This window comes from Lipotes vexillifer, unplaced genomic scaffold, assembly GCF_000442215.2.
Source record: "Lipotes vexillifer unplaced genomic scaffold, Lipotes_vexillifer_v1.1 scaffold415, whole genome shotgun sequence".
Classification (NCBI taxonomy): domain Eukaryota; kingdom Metazoa; phylum Chordata; class Mammalia; order Artiodactyla; family Lipotidae; genus Lipotes; species Lipotes vexillifer.
Window position 1 is genome coordinate 526,137 of NW_006774345.1, and position 22,514 is coordinate 548,650.

General features: G+C 35.7%; 1 protein-coding gene across 1 annotated transcript in view; it reads left to right on the forward strand.

Annotated features, from left to right (window-relative positions):
• Positions 1-456: 456 nt before the first annotated feature.
• The window catches only part of EPYC (epiphycan), a 38,397-nt gene continuing 16,339 nt past the window's right edge, over positions 457-22,514 (forward strand). The window contains exons 1-2 of the mRNA XM_007449110.1: positions 457-536; positions 2,899-3,076. Of these exons, the coding sequence (XP_007449172.1) occupies positions 2,912-3,076 (165 nt within the window). The 5' untranslated portion in view covers positions 457-536; positions 2,899-2,911. The remainder of the gene's footprint in view (positions 537-2,898; positions 3,077-22,514) is intronic.

A 22,514-nucleotide genomic window follows, 5' to 3' on the forward strand; every position in this document is an offset into this window, starting at 1 on the left:
TGTTTTGTTTTGTTTTTTGCTTTTACTTACCCAACATTATACAGGTAAGGTTTTTGCGACATTTACTAAACTTCAGTTAACATTAGTGAAAATTGAAGAAAACAATTCAAGATATGCAAGGTTTGGGAAAATTATTTCTTATTAGAACATTTCTGAAATATCCATCTACAGTATCACTGTTTACATTAATGTCTTAATTGGTGAATTGGTTATACATGAGATATGTTAAAACCAACATTTTCCATTTAAAATTTTTAAGGTGACACACTTGCAATTATACCTCCTTTAACATAACTTCAAAAGCTTCATATACTCTGTAGTTTGAATTCTACTACTTAATTTGAGTGATTATAAAATAATTTGGAGTTTTTAGAGACTGAGAAGCATTTCCCAAGGTTAGCTTTTCCAAACAGAAAATTGAGTATTATAAATTCCACCTCCCACAGACCAGAATTCACAACTATTGGTCAGGGGCAAACACCACTGGCTCTGCGTCCTCAGTCACCGTGTGCCATTTCACCAAGTAGGAGCCAAAGGTAAGTTTTTACACTTGCTTTCTTCTCAGGTTATACACTTTTTTTCCTACTATAATAACCTTTAAAAAAAATAATTCAACTTGCTTTAATATTATGTGATGAACTTTGATTCAATCAGCTGGGTTTACTTTTGCTCTTTTTAAATTTATATTATTCTTGGAAAATCCAAAATTCTGATTTAGCTTAGGAATTCATAACATACAGAAAAGTAGTTGATCTTAATAGCCATGAGAATAAAATTAGATGCCAATAAAATTATGGTAGTTTCCAATATATTCCCTAAGTCAGGTGCCCTGACATGGAACACGTCCTTTGCCAGTATTGACAGGCACTATTGATTGTTATTGATTGAAATATTATGCAAAAGAAGAAAATGATAAGATTTCAGGTGTTTAAAATATACTGATTATATTACAATTTTCCATCTACAATGTCTTTTTAAGCTATATATTTAAATTTTTATATAAGTATAAGCTATTAAAATGTCATTAAATGGTATAGAGCGGACAATATGTTTAAAGTTTCAACAAAGACATTACATTAAATACCAATGTAAGTATTCGAAGGAAGGAACATGCTTTTTTAAACTATACATGGATATGTGTTCTTCATATTTCTAAGGTTCACAGACTGCCTTATTGATGATAGCTTTAGGGGATATGTCAAATGCAAGTAAACTCTAATATGCAGATATATATAATCAAACATAGAGTATGAAGTGAGTAAAAGAATAAGCAAGTGCGTAATTTTTTTGAACAATGAATGTTGCCAGAACTGTACAAGGAAATCTATATATTTTTTAGGTTAGTGGTGGCCACTGTTAATGCTTCCCATCTGAATATGGAAGAATGGTTTCTGAAAGATTTGCAAATCACACTGTTTTATTAAGTAGGACTTTGTTGATAATTGCATAAAACTGTTCCAAATCTGAGATCCTGCAAAGACTTCTGCAAAGGCAAGTAAAATAGAGGCTTAGTTTATCCAGTATGAATAAAAAACTTATTTGAAGAAAGCACAGGAAAGGATAAAAAGGAGCTCCTTGTACTGCTTCCTATTCTCAGAGGAATTTCATATCCTTCTGCCTAAACCTGCTTCATAAAGACTTTCTTTCAAGTAACTGAAGGTCAATTTGTCTGCCAGTGCATTCAAGTTTGAAAGTAGTATTTACCATGAATTCCTTTGTATGTGTGCATAGGTACAAACACCACATGTACGGTTCTTAAAGTAAACCCAAGAAGTGTATCCAAAATACAAAACCTTTAAAATTAGACATGCTTGATCAAAATTTTACAAATACTTTGCTTCCTCAATGAATGATCACTAGGTAACACTTTTCATAGGCCTAATTTAAATGTTTAAAATTAAACATAAGAGATTTTTTTCTAAACTAAAATGTATGCAAAGGAGTACATACAGAATTAAAATAATTAAAATGATAAGATCTTGACTGAATCTCCCAAAAGCATAATGTTACCATGGAAACTAAGAATAGCATTTATTAAAGAATTACCAAACAAAAGATTGGTCTAATCCCATGTGTGTGCAAATCCTCCTCTAAGGAAATCTTGCTAAATGGTGACTTTTAGACATGTATTCCTATTGATTCTGAGTTTAAACTTTAGATAGCCACTAAGGATTGAAATAAAACACTAAGGACTGAAAAGGAAAAGGACTAAGGAAAAAAATAATTTTATTGTCTGCTCCATTTAGTTAAGACAAGCTTTGAAAATATTGCATGAAATATTAATTTTATGTGTGTAAATATTAAATTATGTATGTATTAAAGACACCCAGAGGTAACAAAGAAGTAAAAGAAAGAAAAAACAAACCTTCATTATTTTGTCTGGAAAAAGCCCTAGACTTAAATGCAAAAGAAACAGTCATAGCTGTATTACTAGCCAACTCTGTCTTGGTTTCCTCATTTGAAAAGTGGTGTGACAGTTAGAGTGATTATCATCATCATCCTCATCATCCCTACATCCCAGAGTTGATGAAAGAATCTTAATGCTTAGTAAGTGGTAAAACTCTTAGATAATGTGAAGGCTTTTGTGAATAAGTATACCACAGTCTTTCTGCATACCATTTTCTCCATGTTTCTCTATAAAATAAAATCAATTTCACCATAATTCCAATATCTACTGTAAAAATGTGGATAGGTTTGTGAATTCATTTCAGCATCTGGCATCAATAGTCCTCGGAAGCCACACAATTTCATGTGCTATGTTTATAAATTATCCATGGAAAGAAAGCTACCAGCTTGAGTTTCTCAGTATTGACAGTGATTTACCATTCCTATTTAGTGAAAACTATTCATAAGTTATTATCAATTAAATATGTGTGTGTTTTAATATTTTATGATTAGGAAAGTTTGAAAAATGAAAACATTAGCAAGACTCGTTCTGGGACTTGTCATCTTGGATGCTGCTGTGACCGCCCCAACTCTAGAATCCATCAACTATGACTCAGAAACCTATGATGCCACCTTAGAAGACCTGGATAATCTATACAACTATGAAAACATACCAATGGGTCAATCTGAGGTAACTGATTCCTCCCACTCCTGAGACTTTTTAAAGCATTGTATGAGGAATTATTAGGGTTTCTTCTCTTTAAATAGATTTTTGCTTACTTATAAGTGGAGATGTTCCATCTTAATAATTTCATATTAACTTTTTCCCCAGAACATGTTCAATGTGACGGAGGTTAACATTGGGAAACTCTTGTTTTCTTTATACTTCACTTTGTTTTCTTTATATTTCCTCATAAAATTGAAAAATAAAAGAGTTTCTATCAAGTTAGAACAGAGAAAATTAGGGGAAGAGGCAATCAATGAGGAAAAGGTGAATTCAAATAGTACACATAAAATGATAAGGAAGTTTGGGAAGTTTGAAGTAAAGAAAAAAGACATGAGATTAAAATGTAATAGAAGAAAACTAAAAGAATGCAGAAAAAGGACAATGATTTGAAACTTTACTGTATTCCAAGTGCAAATACGCTTCCCTAAATGACTGATTACCCTCAGCAGTAATGTAGGCATTGGCAAGTTTACAGACCATTACCTAAATCTGATATGACATGTTCCTAATTAAATGGTAGGCTTTTTACATAACTAAAGGATACAGACTAATTTTTCTGAATCAGGAAACAAGCAGATCTTGAAATGCTGGAGTCTAATGAATGTACAACATTGACAAAAACTAATTAAGTACAAATAAACCGAAAGGGAAATTACATCACCTTTACAAGATCAGAACATATTTGGGGCAGTCATTCAAGTGTAAATTTTCTTAGAATAACTACTTTTGATAACTAGGGAAATGAAATATTTAGACAAAAGCATGTATTTAAATTGTATGGGACTTAGATAGATCTTTATTAAAATAGTAAACATTCTCATTATTGTTTATGTTGCCTTCTAAAATACAAGAATTAGATTTTCACAGTACAGTAGTTTTTATGTATTCTCCCCCTGCACTATTCTTTTCCTGTCTTTCCCTCTTTTGCCATCTGTCTCTCTCTTTCTCTTCCCCTCTTTTTAGTAAAGTTTCAGGCCTGACAGCAGGCCACTTTTCTTCTGAACATTTAGTTATGACTCTGTTTTTAAGTCTTTATCAACATTCAGTGCTTGATTCATTTCACTGTGTGGCTTCCATTATGTGAACGGGATTTTCTGTTGAGAATTTATAGTCATTAATACCAATCTTGCTATATGTGATCTCTGTATCTCTAATCTAATGCATCATTGTAGAGTATAAGAAGAAAGTTTTTCAGTGCTTAACTCATCTGCCCTGTTCCTTTTTCCATCTTGCAGAAATATTAAAAAAAAAAAACTCAGCGCATATCTGCAGTTATCTACCAAATTAAATATTTTAATTTAAACTTATTTGTCATTCTTCCAAAAAATATTTCATTGGTTTGGTGAGTACCATAATGAATTCTTTATTTTAAGTAGGGCTGGGGAATTTGGATTCAAGGGTTTATTTATTCACTTCAGAAGACCAAATGCATAATAGAGGGACTACCATTTGAGACCAAGCCTACCCTAGGCAAAACTGTGAAGGAAGTGAATTTTATCTGCAGACTGCTTTTAAGCTACTCCTTGCTGTCAGGATCCTTTTGGTTGCCCAGGAGGCCCTAGACATTCTCATGAGAGTCTGAAGTTCTTCCTGCCACCAAGGAAAATTAAGCTAATATATATATACATATTAGCTTCATTATATATATATAATATATATAATTATATATATTAGCTTAATTATATATATATATATATATATATATAAAGATGATTTATTATACAACCTTTCCTCAGTATTTGCTTATTCTGGAATAACAACCTTCCTGTAAGGTACTGAGTATGTGGCATTGTATCCTTACACAACCTAGCCCTTACTACATGCAAACATTTCTAATTTTCATACTGGCTAAGCCAGACTCAGAAACCCTAACAACTGAGGGTTCCAGAAAGCCACTGATAATCCCTTGTAGTTGACTGAAATATACAAGTCAGCCCTGATTTAACAATCCTTTGTGGTGAAGTCATCATCAGCAAACTGGTTTTAGGTAGATGATAGATATAGATAACAGATACAGATATAGATACAGATATATACATGTGCTATAATAAAACTATAACGCATTTGAAAACATCAACTATACATAATTTTTTAAAGATATTTACAAAGTTGTTCCAACAGCAAAAATCAATCAACCAACCTACTCACCCACCACCTACTGGAAAAAAATCCCCAAACAAACAAAATCAATATGATAAAATAAGATGACATAAGGAACAAAATTCAGAACTTTAACTCAGATCTCAACAATTTATTACTATAAATTCTTTACAAACAAACAACTAGCATATAATTCCCTATGGGAAAATATGAAATAAAGCCAATACTTCCAGTCATGTGAATGGATTCTAGAATTTGGTTAACATGGCATGAATTTCTTGAATGCAGTCTTGTAAGTTCAGATTCTGGAAGGTCAAATAAACTTATTTATCTCATCTTTATAAGTTAAAGGCAGTGGTTGCACATGTTCTTGATCTTATGTGACACTTTTTGAGTGAACACTGATAATACACCCATATAAGGTCCAGTTGATGAAAAAGTTCATAGTAAATGATAGACAAAGGGAATGATGGGGTCAGATTCTTCCGTTTTTTTGTGCTTGATGCCAAGAGTATGGTTCTGCATAATTTAGCCTAGAATTTATTTCAACTGTACAAAAGACAACTTTATATTCTAAAGTTGTAAATTTATAGGATAACTGCTTCTAAATGCCAATTTCTTTCTTTAAAGTCAAAGACTTGGCATCTTATGCCAATAGAGTAGACCCTTTGGAATGATTAATACTTAAGGCCTTTGATATATGTGGTAGGTAGAATTCTAAGATGTGCCCTAAGTGGCCCATTCCCTGATGTGTCCATGCTCTTTGTAATTGTTACCATCATGAATATATTGGGATATCACTCCTGTAATAGGTTATGTTATATGGCACAGTTGAAATTTAAAAAGGGAGTTTATCTTGGTCAGCCTGACCTAAAGTCATGAGCCCCTTAAATCAGTGTCTTGAGGTTAGGGACAAAATTTGAAGCATGAGAGAAATTCAATGCAAGGGAAACTGTTTCTGGCTTTAAAGATATCAATAGATGGGTCTATGTTCATAACAAGAATGCAGGAATTCTCTAGATGCTGAGGAGAAGCTGACAGCAAGCATATAAGGATACAAGAAACTCAGTCCTAAAGATACAAGAAACCAAGTACTTCAAGTACTACGTGAGGTTACAGCCCTGGCCATCACTTTATTTTGGCCTTGTGAGACCCTAAGCAGAGAACCCAGTCAAGCCATCCTTGGACTTCTGATCCACAGAAACTATCCGTTTAAAAATGGGTATAGTTTTTTGTTTTTTTTGTGTGTGTGTGGTACGTGGGCCTCTCACTGTTGTGGCCTCTCCCATTGCGGAGCACAGGCTCTGGACGCGCAGGCTCAGCGGCCATGGCTCATGGGCCCAGCCGCTCCGCGGCATGTGGGATCTTCCCGGACCGGGGCACGAACCCGTGTCCCCTGCATCGGCAGGCGGACTCTCAACCACTGCGCCACCAGGGAAGCCCTAAAAATGGGTATAGTTTTAAACTGCGAAGTTTTTAGCAATTTGCAATGCAGCAACAGAAAACTACTACAATGTAATGATTTAAACTTTTTTTTCTGAAAGCCAAATTTGAATTACTATAAGGCTGCAAGGCTTCCATTTATGAGTCCAACAATTAATCTAGTCAGTGGACCAAACCACCCCTGATTCCCAGGGTTAGAATCTCAATAGAGCTTTATTGATTTCTGTTGGTGGTAGTATATTCATTACCTCCTCCGTGGCTGGAAAAGGGTAACTGAAAGTATTTCTGTTTTGAAAATTATATGCAGCAATAGTATTTCAGACTCATGACTTATGCGATTTCTGATGATCTAGAATATCCAGGATCCACTGGATACTATGTTAGAAAAAGATTTTAGGCCCAACAATTCCATCATAATGTTCTATATTAGCCAGTGGATAACTCTGCTGGCAATAACATAAAGTTGTTGCAGTTTTTACTGAGCTTTCATTTTACTTTAATGATATGGATAGGAACTGGTTATAAGCCATAAGACCAAAATGCAGACGTTTTGCTTATTGATGAATACTAGCTAACGCTGAGCACTTATTATGTGTCAGTAGTGTTCTAGGAATATCACATGTATTATCTCATTTATTCCTCCCCAAAAAACAATGAAGTGTCATTATTATTCCCATTGAATATAGATGAGGAAGGATATTGAGACAAAGAGCAGTTAAGTAACTTGACTAAGATTACAGTTATTCATAATGTATAATCATAGTGATGTTCTCATATCAGAAAATAATTTCCAACAGACTAATGAAAGATTATATTATCCTCCTTCCATTTTTTACCACTTTCTAATTGTCCTTTTAACTTGAACTGGTTTTGGTTGAGCTGAATGCCAGGTGCATTCTATACTGCACTCTTAGGAAGAAAAGCATTCTTCTGTGGGTGAATAATGTGAAGCAGAAGTAACATTTATAGACAACTGACTGTTATCTAATTACTGTAAGAAAAAAATGGCTTAGACTAACTACTTAGTCTATACTTCAAAGAATAATTGTGAATATGTATTTGCCAACATATATCTAAGTTATGAGTAATAACCTGAATATATGCATATATACACATATATATACATATATAGATATATTTGGGAGTCTAGGATCCAGGGAAACATTTCTCTATTTTCCTTAAAGGGTTCACCAAAAAACTAAATAGTTCAAAATTCTGTATTCTTTGAGTGGCTTAAGTTGAGACTGCGTTTTTGACCAAAGCAGGTATTTGTTTCCATTTTCATGCTATAGTTTTTGGGTTATTGATTTTCCATTCCTCTTAGGTCTAAAAAAACATTGGTCCTGACCATGAGTAATTTATTTTGCCCAGAAAAGTACTCAGTGACTATATTAATATTTATGGAAGTTCTGCTGAAAGATATGAACTTCCATTCCTCCGGGAAATTCTCCTTGGCTCCAATCAGATAATTAGACTTCTCCTCACCTATATCACACTATTTAGTCTTACATAATAACCTCTACTTAAGTGAGCCTGCACTGTTCCTGCATCTTCAATAAATACCAGGAATGTTATACCCTGTGGTCCCATGAAGCACTTGATTGTATTTGCTGTAGGGTGGCGTGAGGGCATTTTCAACGCCACACAATGCTCTTTCATGAGAATCTGGAGGAACAGGTTGCAATTTTAAAAAAATTTGTCTATTTTCTGGGCCATACACCTTGTAACTAAGTGTGCTTATCATTTTGCTCAGAAAAATGGCTCTTAATTGTTGCCTCATTCTTCCCTGGTGTCATATTATTTCCCACACCTTTATTTTCCTATCATCCTAATCTCCTCATGGAGATTTTTTTTGAAGTATTACCATACATGCTTTAAAAACTGTTGGTGGGAATGTAAATTGATACAGCCACTGTGGAGAACAGTATGGAGGTTCCTTAAAAAACTACAAATAGAACTACCATATGACCCAGCAATCCCACTACTGGGCATATACCCTGAGAAAACCATAATTCAAAAAGAGTCATGTACCAAAATGTTCACTGCAGCTCTATTTACAATAGCCCGGAGATGGAAACAACCTAAGTGTCCATCATCGGATGAATGGATAAAGAAGATGTGGCACATATATACGATGGAATATTACTCAGCCATAAAAAGAAACGAAACTGAACTATTTGTAATGAGGTGGATAGACCTAGAGTCTGTCATACAGAGTGAAGTAAGTCAGAAAGAGAGAGACAAATACCATATGCTAACACATATATATGGAATTTAAGAAAAAAAAAATGTCATGAAGAACCTAGGGGTAAGACAGGAATAAAGACCCAGACCTACTAGAGAATGGACTTGAGGATATGGGGAGGGGGAAGGGTAAGCTGTGACAAAGCGAGAGAGATGGACATATATACACTACCAAACGTAAGGTAGATAGCTAGTGGGAAGCAGCCGCATAGCACAGGGAGATCAGCTTGGTGCTTTGTGACCGCCTGGAGGGGTGGGATAGGGAGGGTGGGAGGGAGGGAGACGCAAGAGGGAAGAGATATGGCAACATCATATGTATATATATAACTGATTCATTTTGTTGTAAAGCAGAAACTAACACACCATTGTAAAGCAATTATACTCCAATAAAGATGGTAAAAAAAAAACTGCCTTATATACTTTCTGGAATGAGATAAGGTATGCATTCATAACAACTAATTAAAAAAAAAAACACACATCAGTAACAATTGGCCAATAGGAAATTTCTTGAACGAGGAATGCTTTCCTTGCTATTACTCTCCATTGATCTTAAAATGAAGGCCAATTTTTCTCTTTCACAGAAAGAACAAGTGGCTAGATTGTTTAAAATTAACCCTATAAAGAAAACTCCCATTGAAATAAACACATTCAGCTTCAAAAATAGCATTTATGGATGACGAAGCTATAAGCTCATCAAAGGGATGAAAATTAAATTTAGTGAAGTTATAGGAATGGGAGAGAACTCAGTGAAGGCAGTTGTATCAATTAACAATGGAGCAATCATTTCTTTTCTCTTGTCATAACAGGGTGTTATGCAACACATGTTATTATTCTTTTAGAATACATACTGATGGTCTGTAACACCTGAAATTACTTAAGTAGAATCAAACTAATTTAGGGCTACTTATAGAAATCAACATCCACTTTAGATAATGATATATAAGAAGGATATTAAAATTAGGTTATCTAAGTATAATAAATTGGTATAGAACTTTGCTAATTCTAGAGGATAGTTTGTCTCAAAACTCATCTTTATATTTTCTGAACAAAAGGTAATTAAATTACGGATATTTCTACAATTTATTTCCTCTGGTGAAAAAGGCATGCAATACTTTTATCTTTATATTTGGAATTATGTCTCACTTTGGCCAATTTATACAATATGTTTTAAAGTTTCAAATATATGGTTGGCATATAAAATACCTCTTACTGGAAGAAGTAACTTGTTAAAGTGTCAGTCAGCCTGAAGTAAATATTCTTTTCAGGATATGGCAAAAAATAAAAGCTAATCTTTCTCTTTACCCTCCCTTTTCACTGAAGATGCTCTGGAGGATGAGAGGAAAGAATTTTGCTGATGATCTTTTAATACAGTTGTCTGACTGACTTTCCATATGCTTCTTTCAAAAGCAGCATTAAACCATTTGATTCTTATGGTAAGCTATTTGAAAACCTTAAAAAAATGAAGCAACAAAAATGTACAATCATGCAGGCTCACAGGAAAAGAAAATTATTTATAGTATTTGCCAGTGATTTGTTTGTGTTTGTATCTGTATTATACATTATTTATGAGACCACAAATATAAGTTAATTATCATAACTGTCCCTTGAAATAAGACTTGTTATTACTATCATTATTATTATTATTAAAAACTAAGGATCAGAATGTTGCCCAAGGTTATTCAGCTAGTAAGTTTCAGGGTAAAATTTAAACCAGGTTCTTTTAACATCAAACTAGAGAGACCCTGGCACTAAAACCTCCATTATTTTCCTGTTCCTTCTCTTTCATCTTTACTTCTTTTAGCTGTGTCCAATATTGAGGTTTACTTTCTCTGAAATTAAGTAATTTGATTATTGGGAATCAGAAAAAAATTTTCAAGTGATTGCAATTAACACACTATCTAAGCATCTCTCTTAGCTGTCAAAGTATTTAAGGGAGAGACAGGACAAATGATCCTTCTGAACTGAAAGCAGCTTTGTCAAAAATATGGGGACTGAGCAATCTTTGCCAAACACATTTCTTCCTCATTCATTTTCAAGATAAAGTAGAAAATAAGATACAGCTTTCACTGCCAATGTTCATGGTCACATTCTTTTAGATAATTAACATGAATCATTTAAATCAGTTTGAGTACCAGACTTATGCTTAGAGCAGAATTTCACTGCACTTAGCATACCTACATGCCAGCATGTGGAACCCACAAGAATATTCTTTAGTAACTCAGGCCGAACGGCCCAGGGCCTTTTAACATGTTCAGAAACCAATTTCTGATATAATGATAACAACAAAGAACACTTTCAAGACTGAGTAGCAAGTGGTGGGATAATTTGGGAGAAAGATAAATTTAAAATTGTTTTGTTTTACAAATATCTTACTTAGTGTTAGAGTAAAAATCCAAATAGTATTCTGGATTTTGAAGACTTTAACAAAAAGGGAGATGGGCCTATAAATTAAATATTATGTGCTGAGGAACTGAGCTTATTGGTTAGGTATAGACTGGCAGGGTGGCGACCCTAAACTAAGCAAATAAACAGATGAGGACTTTTGCTTCTCACTCTGGCTTTGCCTGGGCACATAAATCATTACCACACACACTACAAAGAATGGTGGGAGAAACCACTAGCTTTGGGTGTTGCTCATGTGCACACCCCATTCATCCTTGAGAGCCAGTTTTTCACAGTGTTGAGTGACATGGGCTATGGAGTCAGTCTCCTCAATGTGTGAGTCCCAAGTCTGTCACACCAACTGTGTGGCCTTGGACAGTCATACAACTTCCTATTTATAAGGTAACTCGTGAGAATTAAATTAAAAACTTAACAGTTTAACTTAGAGCCTGGCACACAGCAAATATTCAATAAATGTTACTTTTACCATGGAATCAGTCATTGAATCAACAGCCACGGAAGCTTATGCACCGGTGATCAGAGAAGCCCTCAGGGAAGGGATGGGATTTGCGCTATAATAAAGACTAACTCTACTGGGCATGGGTTCACCTTGCATGCACTTCCCAATCTCTTGCTGAGAGCCAGGAACAGAAGCAGGTAAATCAGACCAAGTCCTTCCCTGTCCCTCAGTATCCCTCAGTCTAGTTATCTTATAAACACACAATTTCAACACAATAAAGGAAGTGAAAAAATAAGAATAAACAAGATCAGTAGTTATTGGGACATAAGGTTTCTATGAGTTCAGTCACAAAATATATACATATGCTGAGAAATTATGTCTCCAAACCTGCCATTATTTTACTTATATGTTTATCTACCACCTTTTTTGAACAGTATGTAAGTCTACTTACATGAATAAAAGCTATAATGAATACAGAAATAGATATATAAATATATATTATAAATATAAATATAGATAAAATTAGATTAAATATAAGCTACATACAATAATATTATCTCATAAAATAGTTTATAATATATATATATAATATAGAGTATATTATATTCTCCATATCACATCTTATATTGTATATTATTAATGTGTTATATTACATTATAGTATAAAAATATAAATTAGGAGAGTGAGGCAAAGAAAAAATAATAGTTGAGAAAATAATATGAAGCCAAGGGCCAAGTACATATTTGAAAATGCATACCATTTTGTATTATGATACATATAGAGACTTATAATATTGAAGTTTTCTGGGCAATAGTGTTAGGTTTTAAGGAACCTCATATGTGCTTCTGCTATGCCCTACCTAACTTTAGAATCAACTGAGGGACAGAAATAGGACTCAGACAAATAACATTCAAAATATCCCCTTTATTACTGATAAAGGCTAGGTTGTAATATATGACTTAGGTGTGAAGCAACTATGGGCTTCTTAATACAAAACTTTAGAAATAGACTAGGTCATCAGTCACAGGCAATGCTGGCCAACCACAGGCCTCAGAATACAGTAAACCTTCATGCATGCACAGAGGGGCAAACCAGAACTTATGCTCCTGACAGGCAGATGACTCCCCTAAAGAAGAAGATGAACCACTCAGGCCAATCTCCTTCTCTCACTCACCCATTACCCTCGTCTTTCTTCCTCTCATAGGATTAGTGAGTAAAGGGGCCCACAGAGGATATACCCACTCCCCAACACGGTGGCCTCTCAAGCCATCAGCCTTGCCCATTAGGTTCAGTATAGCTTTCCATGCCGAGAGAGAAAAGCAGCCTATTTCTTAGGACAGTCACTCCTACCTTCATGAGGCCTGCCCTCATGCCAGCTGGCACTCTTAGATGTCCTCTGGAAGTCTGTAGATTTTGACCCCAGAAAACTCTGAAGTGGATCCAAGAACATCAGTGAATTTATCTCAAAGGCCTCTCTGCACCTAAGACTGAAATTTCACTCTCAGTTCTACGTTCTACCTCAAATTATATCAAGCCACATTATCTAATATCAGAGTTTATGAGAGTTTCTGCAATGAAATGAAATGCTAAGTAAATACACTCCAATAAGACAATTCCAGAAACAGAGAGGACACAGATTAGCATATAGCTCTCCTACCTCTTATTAAAGTCTAAACTTGTTTAAATCCAAAGATATTGCTGTACAAAGTCAGAATTACTTGCCTTGTGATTTAAAAGTACAAAGAATATGCAGTCCAAAACTCCCCTTTCTCAATTTCTTTTGCTTCATCCCCTTTGCTATTTGTTCATTACCAAGTCTCCCATGACCTTGATATTTAAAGAGAATGAAGCATTAATTGCACATACAATATTATCACATTATTGACCTTAACCCCCATCAAGTTTTTAAAAACCAGATAATCCTGAGTCCCTGAAATAGTTATTCTAGGCAAGAGTATATTCCCCAAACCAGTACATACTGTCCAGACACCAAGAAGAGAGTTGATGGTACCTGAGAAGTTGGAACATGGAAGAAATCTTGGTTTGACCTTATCCAGATGTTGGTCAGCATATGTTCATTGTCTCTAGTCTGCATAGTTTGAGCTCAAGTATAATTGGGAGAAATCTCCCACCAGGAGTTAAATTATAGCACTGTTTTACCATTATTAGAGCAGCTGTTCTCAAAGCGTCAGCATCTCCTGGGAGCTGGTCAGGAATGCTAATTCTCAGGTCCCACTCCAAACCTAACAAATCAGAAACTCGAGAGGGGGGCCCAGTGATCAATGATTTAACAAACTCTCCACATCATTCCGATGCACCTACGGTATGAGCAGCACAACATCCCCAAACACAAGCTCTTCTCTCAGAGTATTATTGGAGATATTCCTGTTTCTTAGCACAGTTTTTATACAGCCTGTTTTCTAGCACAGGTGATTGACGGCAGGCCCAATTACCAGGTCCATCTTAGGCTTCTCTTTCTTTCTGCATACTGCCTTTGAATTCCCATTTTCCTGCTAAGCCCTGGTATTCTGGTACCTGGTATTGCATTGAGTATGTGTTCTGTCAAGTGACAGATTCTGTCGTAAGCAAGGATTTTCAGCCAGGGGTTTCTCTAGTCTGGAAGCTATGTGCCCCAGGGCAGGGGCTTTTACTCTTGCTTCAGGCTGTGGAATTCAAGAAATCCGCCTCCCAGAGAGTTTCCACTTCTTCCCTATGTTTTTGTTTTGTTTTGTTTTGTTTTTCAGCTGGAGAATCAACCTCAGCAGATTCCTGAACTGAAACTGCTGTTGATGTTTCTGATGCCTGTGGTCCTTGGGAGGCTAGTAAAAAACAATCCTTCTACCATATTCTCATCAAGACCTTACTCAACATTTCAAAGTTCCAGGACTTAATTAGCATTTCTGTCTCCCACGGCCTATTCTGCGGAATTAATTTCCCCTCTAGTGTAGTGGTTCTCAACCTCAGCCATATGTTTGAATCACCTCTAGAGTTTTAAAACATTTCAATGCCTAGACCACACCCTAGACTATTAAAATCAGAATCTCTGGGGGTAGGACCCAGGTTGGGTATTTGACGTCCCTCAGCTATTCTTTTAGTGTGACAGGTACTATTTTTTTAACCAGTTTAATATGCTTTTCAATTTGGTCCCTTTACTTCTCTAGTACTGTGTGCTAAATGAGAGACTTTTTCTCTTTTCTTTCTGGTCCAGAATTTTATTTTTCGGACATAGTTCTCCAGATTTTGTCTTGTGGCATCTTCCACAGAGACATTAAAAAATCAGTAAATTACAAATCTGCCAAAAGTAACATTGTTCAAAAAATCTTTGGAAATCTTCACATTTCTGAGTTGGATAATCCTATCCTGGACATGTTCTCCTACCATACTAATTTCTAACCCCAGATGGGACCTGACCTCTTATTGCCCTACATAGCCTTTTTCTTAAATGCCTAATTTTCATTAGACCCTCCCTAATTCCACAAATTTCTCATTCTAACACTCCTAGGCCAAATTATGGTAAACCTTGTCTTGAGTTTGCTAGGAACAGAGAGGCTTCCACTGTTAAGGAACACACACACACACACACACACACACACACACACACACACACACGCACTGAAATAATTCAAGAATTACTACTTGGCAATGTTCATCCATCAGGTTGTACAATTATTGGCTTGTCATGTCAGTGTACTCCACATAAGATGCAGATTGGCGGGCCGCAAAGGATAATCACAGTGACAGCATATCAATATCTTTGTTAACATTCAATATGGGCTTTAAAGAGGTAAATGGTATATATGCAAATATATTAAACACTCCATTTCTTAATGCATATAAGGAGAAAAGCAAATAAAATATATCTAAAAGATATTGAGGATTGATCAACTCTTTTTTAAGTGTGTTTTCTCTGGAGTTATGATAGCAAAACTCTGATCAAAGACATAAACATGAAAAAAATCAAATACAGAACATTTAAGATAAAAATCCTTCACAATAACTATATTGAATCTATAACATATATAGAATGGAAATTGAAGGGGATCCGTACATTTTTGTACTGAGATTAAAAAGGAATATCAGGGCTTCCTTGGTGGCGCAGTGGTTGAGAGTCCGCCTGCCGATGCAGGGGACGCAGGTTCGTGCCCTGGTCCGGGAGGATCCCACATGCCGCTGAGCGGCTGGGCCCGTGAGCCATGGCCGCTGAGCCTGCGCGTCCGGAGCCTGTGCTCCGCAACGGGACTGTTTGTTATTCAGCAGCCTTCTCCTATTGGCAGGAGGTTATCTATCATGTTAATGACTGCAGAAACTTAAAGATAGTCAGCAAATCTAAGGATTTTGAACCCTTGAAAGACAGCCCTTCCTTTACATTATGCTATTATAGAGCTGATATACCCAGGTTCTACTCCTACAAACTTCCGATTATAATCAGGCCCCCAAGTGAAGCTACAGAGAACATATTGGTGGCAAGAACAGGGTTCAGGTTAGCATCCTGGTTTAGTACAGTCTTTGGAATTTGTTTAAAGTAATTCTTCCCCTGAGAGATAAAGTCAGGTTTCTAAATTTGTAAAAATTTTCAAGCCTTTACCACTGAGACTGTACATGAGGAAAAAAAATAATGTAATAACTATCTATTTTGAAGGCAATTGGCTACTAGCTGCTCCTCCCTGGGACATCCTCCAAAATGCACATTTTTTTATTCAAAATGTCTATAATTATGTCTGATAAATACATCATCAACATCATCATCAATGAATAGCAGTTGTATGCAGAGAAGTTCTACATATTAAAAGGCACAGCTTGTTATAGTGTGTGCCTCAATAAAGTCTGTGTTAGAAGGAACAATTTGCTTTGTGTTAGGATGGGAAAGATTGAAACTTAAAAAAAATACTAAATTACTTCATCATAAAATAAAGAGCTAGCATTTGAAAGGTTCTAAATATCTTGGTTTTCAGTCCAACTTCTTTGTTTTCAATTACTGTGATTGACTGTCTCTCCCTACCCCCATCCTCATGAGATTACTGATTTCAGCCTACACTAAATTGTCCTGGCATCCTTACTTGGGGAACAAGGGCAGTAAGGGGAAAGGGAACATGAACTGACTTTGCTATTAAATAATGTTTCTACAGCCTTTGCCAAAGTTCCCTACCAATATTATTTGGAGACATTCAATTAGAACTAGATGATACATTTTGTGAGAATTAAGATATTGGAAACCTATTAAGTTTCTGGAGTCTAAGGGGCTGATGGTGAACAGAGTCCTGAATAAACTGGGATAAAACTGAAGTAAAAAATCTTTCTGGCAAGTAAAAATGAAATATTGCCATGTTCTGACAACAAGGAAAGGAAATGAGAAAATAAACATATGAACAAAGAAATACATGCTGAGGTCCCAGAAGAGACACAGATTAGGGAGGGTATGATTAAACGGAAACTTTAAATCATCAGCTTTTGTTTCTTTTGCATTAAATTTTTCACTTAAACATTGCACTGAATACAAAGAATCATTACCATGTAGAGTTATTTATGAAGAGTAACCATACATTAGGATAGATTAAAAGGAAGCATTTACATGTTTTTGTCAATACATACATATCTTAGCAAGTCAATATCAAATGTTATGATTATTATATGCTATTTTGATTAAACAAAAAGCCATTAACTAATTTTGATTTTGACTTGCAGATATTTATTCATTATATAGATTTATTAATTTTGACTTAATAAAATACTGAGATTTAAAAATAAATTGAAACAATGGTGAATTCACTAAAATTAAGTGATATAATATTTCAGTAAGTACTATACCAAATAACCAAGATCAAAGAACAGTTGTTTGTAAAGGGGAAATCAGAGAGGATAGAGAGACAAAAAAATGTGCATTTATTTTTTCTAATGTCAATGATATGTGCTAGATCGCTCAACCCCCAAAATATTAGAAACTGTTCCATCAGTTTAATTAGGAAACACATAAGAAAACAAAAATTGAAAAGGTCTATATTAGGGCAAGTTACATTAGCAGCTGTAACAAAAAATTCAAAATCCCAATGGCTTAACACAATAAAAATTTATATCTTGCTGACATGACTACCCAATGCAGGTCAATGAGTTTACTGTCTTCCAAGTAGTTATTCAGGGATTCAAACATCTTTCATGCTAGAACGTCACCATCCTCACCTTTGTCACAGTGGATCTTCTGTTGACAGATTAAGGGAAGAGAAAGAATCTGAAGTATGCTTATTCTTCACTGAATTTGACCAGATGCTGCACATGACCTCTCTCCCCGTCAGTTGGCTAGAACTAGCCACATGACCCAAGCTAGAGTCAAATAAATTGGAAAATTTATTTTAACTGAATGCCCAGGAGGAAAATGAGATGATTTGGTGAATATATGAAATTTTCTTAGTGAGAGAAAATTATAATAAATGCGGCTTGAATTTTACACTCTACCTACATCACTGTTATGTGATTTTTTTTTATACTTGTCAATTTCAGGGAATGACTGGCTGCCAAGTGCTCCCACAGGGCAACACGGCCTTGGTAGGGTGTTCAGCCTTCAGGTTCAGCAACTGACTAACATAATAGTCACCATCAGAGCTGATGGTAGGTTGATGAATGACACCAAGAAAAAAAATCACGTGAGGCTTAAAATATGTACAAGAAAGTCCATTTATGAATTTATAATGTGAAGTCATTCCCAGCGATGACAATGCTCACTTTTCCTATCCAGAGCTCCTCTTCCTCAGAATGAAGATATTTAAGAAGTTAGATTATTCAGCATGATTTTTTTTTTTTTTTGGCTGAGTACAGAATCAGTAAATATTAAGGGCGTTGTGCAGTTCTGTGGCAACGATAATCAAGTTCAAATCCTGGCCTTACTACATAGAAGCTATGTGACCTCAGGCAGTTTATTTAACCCTCCCTCCTTCCATCCTCAGTTTACAAGTCTATTAAATGTGCACAATTATTGGTACAGATTTTTGTGCTGTATATGTGACTATTTAACTAATATCTATTTCCCCATGAGGGTTAATGTTATATACCTTATTGTTGTTTTTTCATCATTATATTTGGTGGCTTAAAACAACCATTTATTTAGCTCACAATTCTGTAGTTCAGCAGTTTGGGCTGTGCTATGCTTCTAGTTTGCACTGGGCTCACTCATGTATCCCTAACCAGCTGTTGGGTTGGTTCAGGGATGGACAGACTAGGTTGACCTCAGCTTACATGGTTTTCCTGTACTCCATATGCTCTGTCATTTTCCAACAGGCTGGAGCCAGCTCATTCATATGATGACTGGGCAGGGTTCCTAGAGATCAAATGAAAACATGCAATATTTCTGGAGAACTACCCTCAAAACTGACACAACAATACATTCTGTTGACTGAAGCAAATCAGAAGGCCAGTCTAAATTCAAACTTCAAGGGATAAGAAATTACCCTCTATTTCTTGATTGCAGGAGTTGAAAAGTCATGTTGCAAAGGATCTTAGAAAAGGAATAATTGCAACAATCCAAAAAAAACACACAAATCTACCATGAAATCAATGGTGGATATGCCAACAGAAGTACACAAAGCTCTGAGAGCCACTCATCAAACATGTTTGTCTAAGTCACAAAGATCATGAGATGTTTCCTTGAGGAAGTAAGACCTGAACTAGATATGAGGGGCAAATAAGCGATTACAAGGCAACTTTGGGAGGTGGTGGATATTATCTAATATCTTGATTGTGATGACGGCATCACAGATGTTTGCATATATCCAAACTCATCACACTGTACACATTAAATATGTGAAGTTCTTTGTATAGCAATTATACTTTCAATAAAGCTGTTAAAAATAAGATAAGGGAAAAAAAGCTGGGGAGTGGAGGGAGTTCCAAGCAGACGACTAGTGCATTCAAATGTCCTATAGAAGAAGGAACATGGAGAGTATAAGAAACAAAAGATGGCCAGTGCAGCAAAAGAGAACAATTGGCAGGAGTTGAAGGCAGAGGACACTTGAAGGGCAAACCATGCAGGACTCTGTGAATCAAAGAGTTTTACATTTATTTTAATAATAATAGCAAACCTTTCCATGGCACTATGTGTCTGACATTATTCTAAGTGTTTTATGTGTATTAACGTTTTCATCCTAACACCGCTGTAATATTTATATCAGGATTTTACAAACAAAGAAACTGAAGTTCAGGGAGGTAAAGTAACCGCCTAAACAGCGAGGCTAGGTTCAAACTCATCTAGTCTGGATCCTTCCTCATAATCAATATGTTGCAGTGCTTCTTCAAGGCCATTGTTCTGTTGGTTATCAAGAGCAATAAAAAGCCACTGAAGGCTTTCAAACAGGGGTGGACATGATCAATTTTGTATTTTTAAGAGTTTATTCTCACTGAAGGTTGAACATATAGCAGAGGAGATCCCAACTTCCTGTAAGTAGACTATGACTGTATTTCAGGCAAGAGAACAAAGTAACTTAGATTATGGTAATGGTAATAGGGAGAAAAAAACAATGGTATTTATAGATGTTTAGAAAATATTAATGATGGGGAAAATGGACAGTTGATCATCACTTAAGTGTAATGTTTGGCACAGACATTCAGTCTGGTTGATCAGACAATTATAAAGACTGGTGAACCTTCCATCATTTACAAATTCACTTATTCATTTAGTGATCCTTTCACTCATTCATAAAGATAGGAATCAAATCTGAGTAACAAATTCTTTCATAGCATTCTTTCCATCACACATATATTACATTTTCATTGAGTTCCTCACTGGAAACAGTGCAGATTAAACATAGAGATGAAAAAATATTAAAATATCAAAAAACAAAATACATTCATTTTTATTAATTCAAACACAATGCTTAACAGCAGCAAATGGTTTGTGACTGCTCTGAACACGTGTGAGCCGCATGCTCAACAAGAGGTCTCTATGGAAGGAATCAGTGGTGAATGAGACAGGAAGAAGTGTGACTGCTGTTTCTGAACAAACTAATTTTTCATATTTTTACTCTGAAATTAAGATAAATAAGAGGCTTAACGGTAGTAATATGGTTAATATGGCTGCATGGATCATTTATATGTGCTTTTTGCTAAGGGACAAATGGAGATTTGATTGAAATTTGTTTAAGTTAATTTTTATTGGAGCATAGTTGATTTACAATGTTGTGTTAGTATCAGGTGTCCAGAAAAGTGAATCAGTTATACACATACATATATCTACTCTTTTTTAGATTCTTTTCCCATATAGGTCATTACAGAGTATTGAGTAGAGTTCCCTGTGCTACATAGTAGGTCCTTATTAGTTATCTGTTATATATAGTGTGTATATGTCCATCCCAATCTCCCAATTTATCCACCCCCCACCCTTTATGTTATTGTCACTTAAAATGGTGCTGAGTACTTTTATAGGAAGAGTCTTCTATGGGCAACTTTGCTGACTATTGGAGAATAAAAGTCTCAAATCTTTTGCAGTATTATTAATAACAATATAAATATTGCCAGTAAAAGTCTGAGTACACATCATCTGGTACAAAAAACTGTAACTGACTCACTTTCTACTGAGATTCCTTATTTCTCCAGGGGCAGAAACTTCATCTAAGACACCTCGGGGTCGTTTCAGCCCTGATTTTCCTGAGATTGCATTGAGGTGCTGGGTTGCTTCTGTGGAGTCAAGTCTGTGCTGGGTGTGGAGGCTGAGGCAGGGTGGAGGACTCCTCTTGGCACTATGATCTCTCCAGCCTGACGTCTGCTGAGACGTCACTCTACCCAGGTCACTGTCTATGGGCTATGCATTTGTCATCCCTGGTAGAGATATACCTCTCTCGTGGACACGGAAAGTGCTTCTAAACACAGTCCGTGTGGCATCAGTCATCTAAAGGACAGTAAACAAGAGAATAGAATGAGACGACAATCAACTCAAAGATGTACCCTGCTGGTACTGGGTCACAAAGATAAGCAAGAGCAGTGATAACTAAGCTCAAGGTCACATGTGGGAGTGACCCTGTCTTGTGTTTTTAAACTTTAGGGAAATACAATGATTAGGTCAAAAAGTCAATTCAGTAGGAAGCAAGTCTGAGTAAAATAAGGCGACAAAACGAAAAAGAGTGGAGAAAAACTCCAAAAGAATGAATACTTATATCAGAGGCTCAGATATGTTTGCATTTGAGTGTTATCAATTGTAGCCTGAGAAAGGGGGGCAGGGATTTTTTCTGGCCATTTGTGTTTATTCCCAAATTTAGGTTTCTGCAGCATAAGCATAAAAGTCTGCCATACGGAGAGCCAGGTGGTCACGTTTCCCTGGCCTCATTTCTCTGCGTGCATTGCCTCACAGCTTCACATCACGGTATGAAAATTGTTAAAGAGGAAAAGACGACAGAAGCCTAAATCACTTCTATTCAATGTGAGAATAAATGGTGTCTGCAATGCAAAAGGCTCTCCAGACACAGTACTTTGAGGTTACAGTTCTGTAATTTTGCTGAACTGAAAAAACATCCCTTTCCTTTGGTCTTAAAATTTATTCAACATTCACATTTTATTAGCAAGTAAGCATGAACAAAACAGCCTTTGATAAACACAAAAGTTATTTTGCCTCATTATACTGAATGACAAGTGAGACCTTACAGCTTCACATCAAATCAGTGGAAAAATAATTATCTGTAAAAAGTATGTGCAAACATTTTTCTACAAAGCTAAAGATTCAAGGCAACGTGTCTGGAATGTGTTTCTCCCCTTAGGCTGCCTCCATTCCATGAAAGATCTGTCTCAATTTCCGCTCTT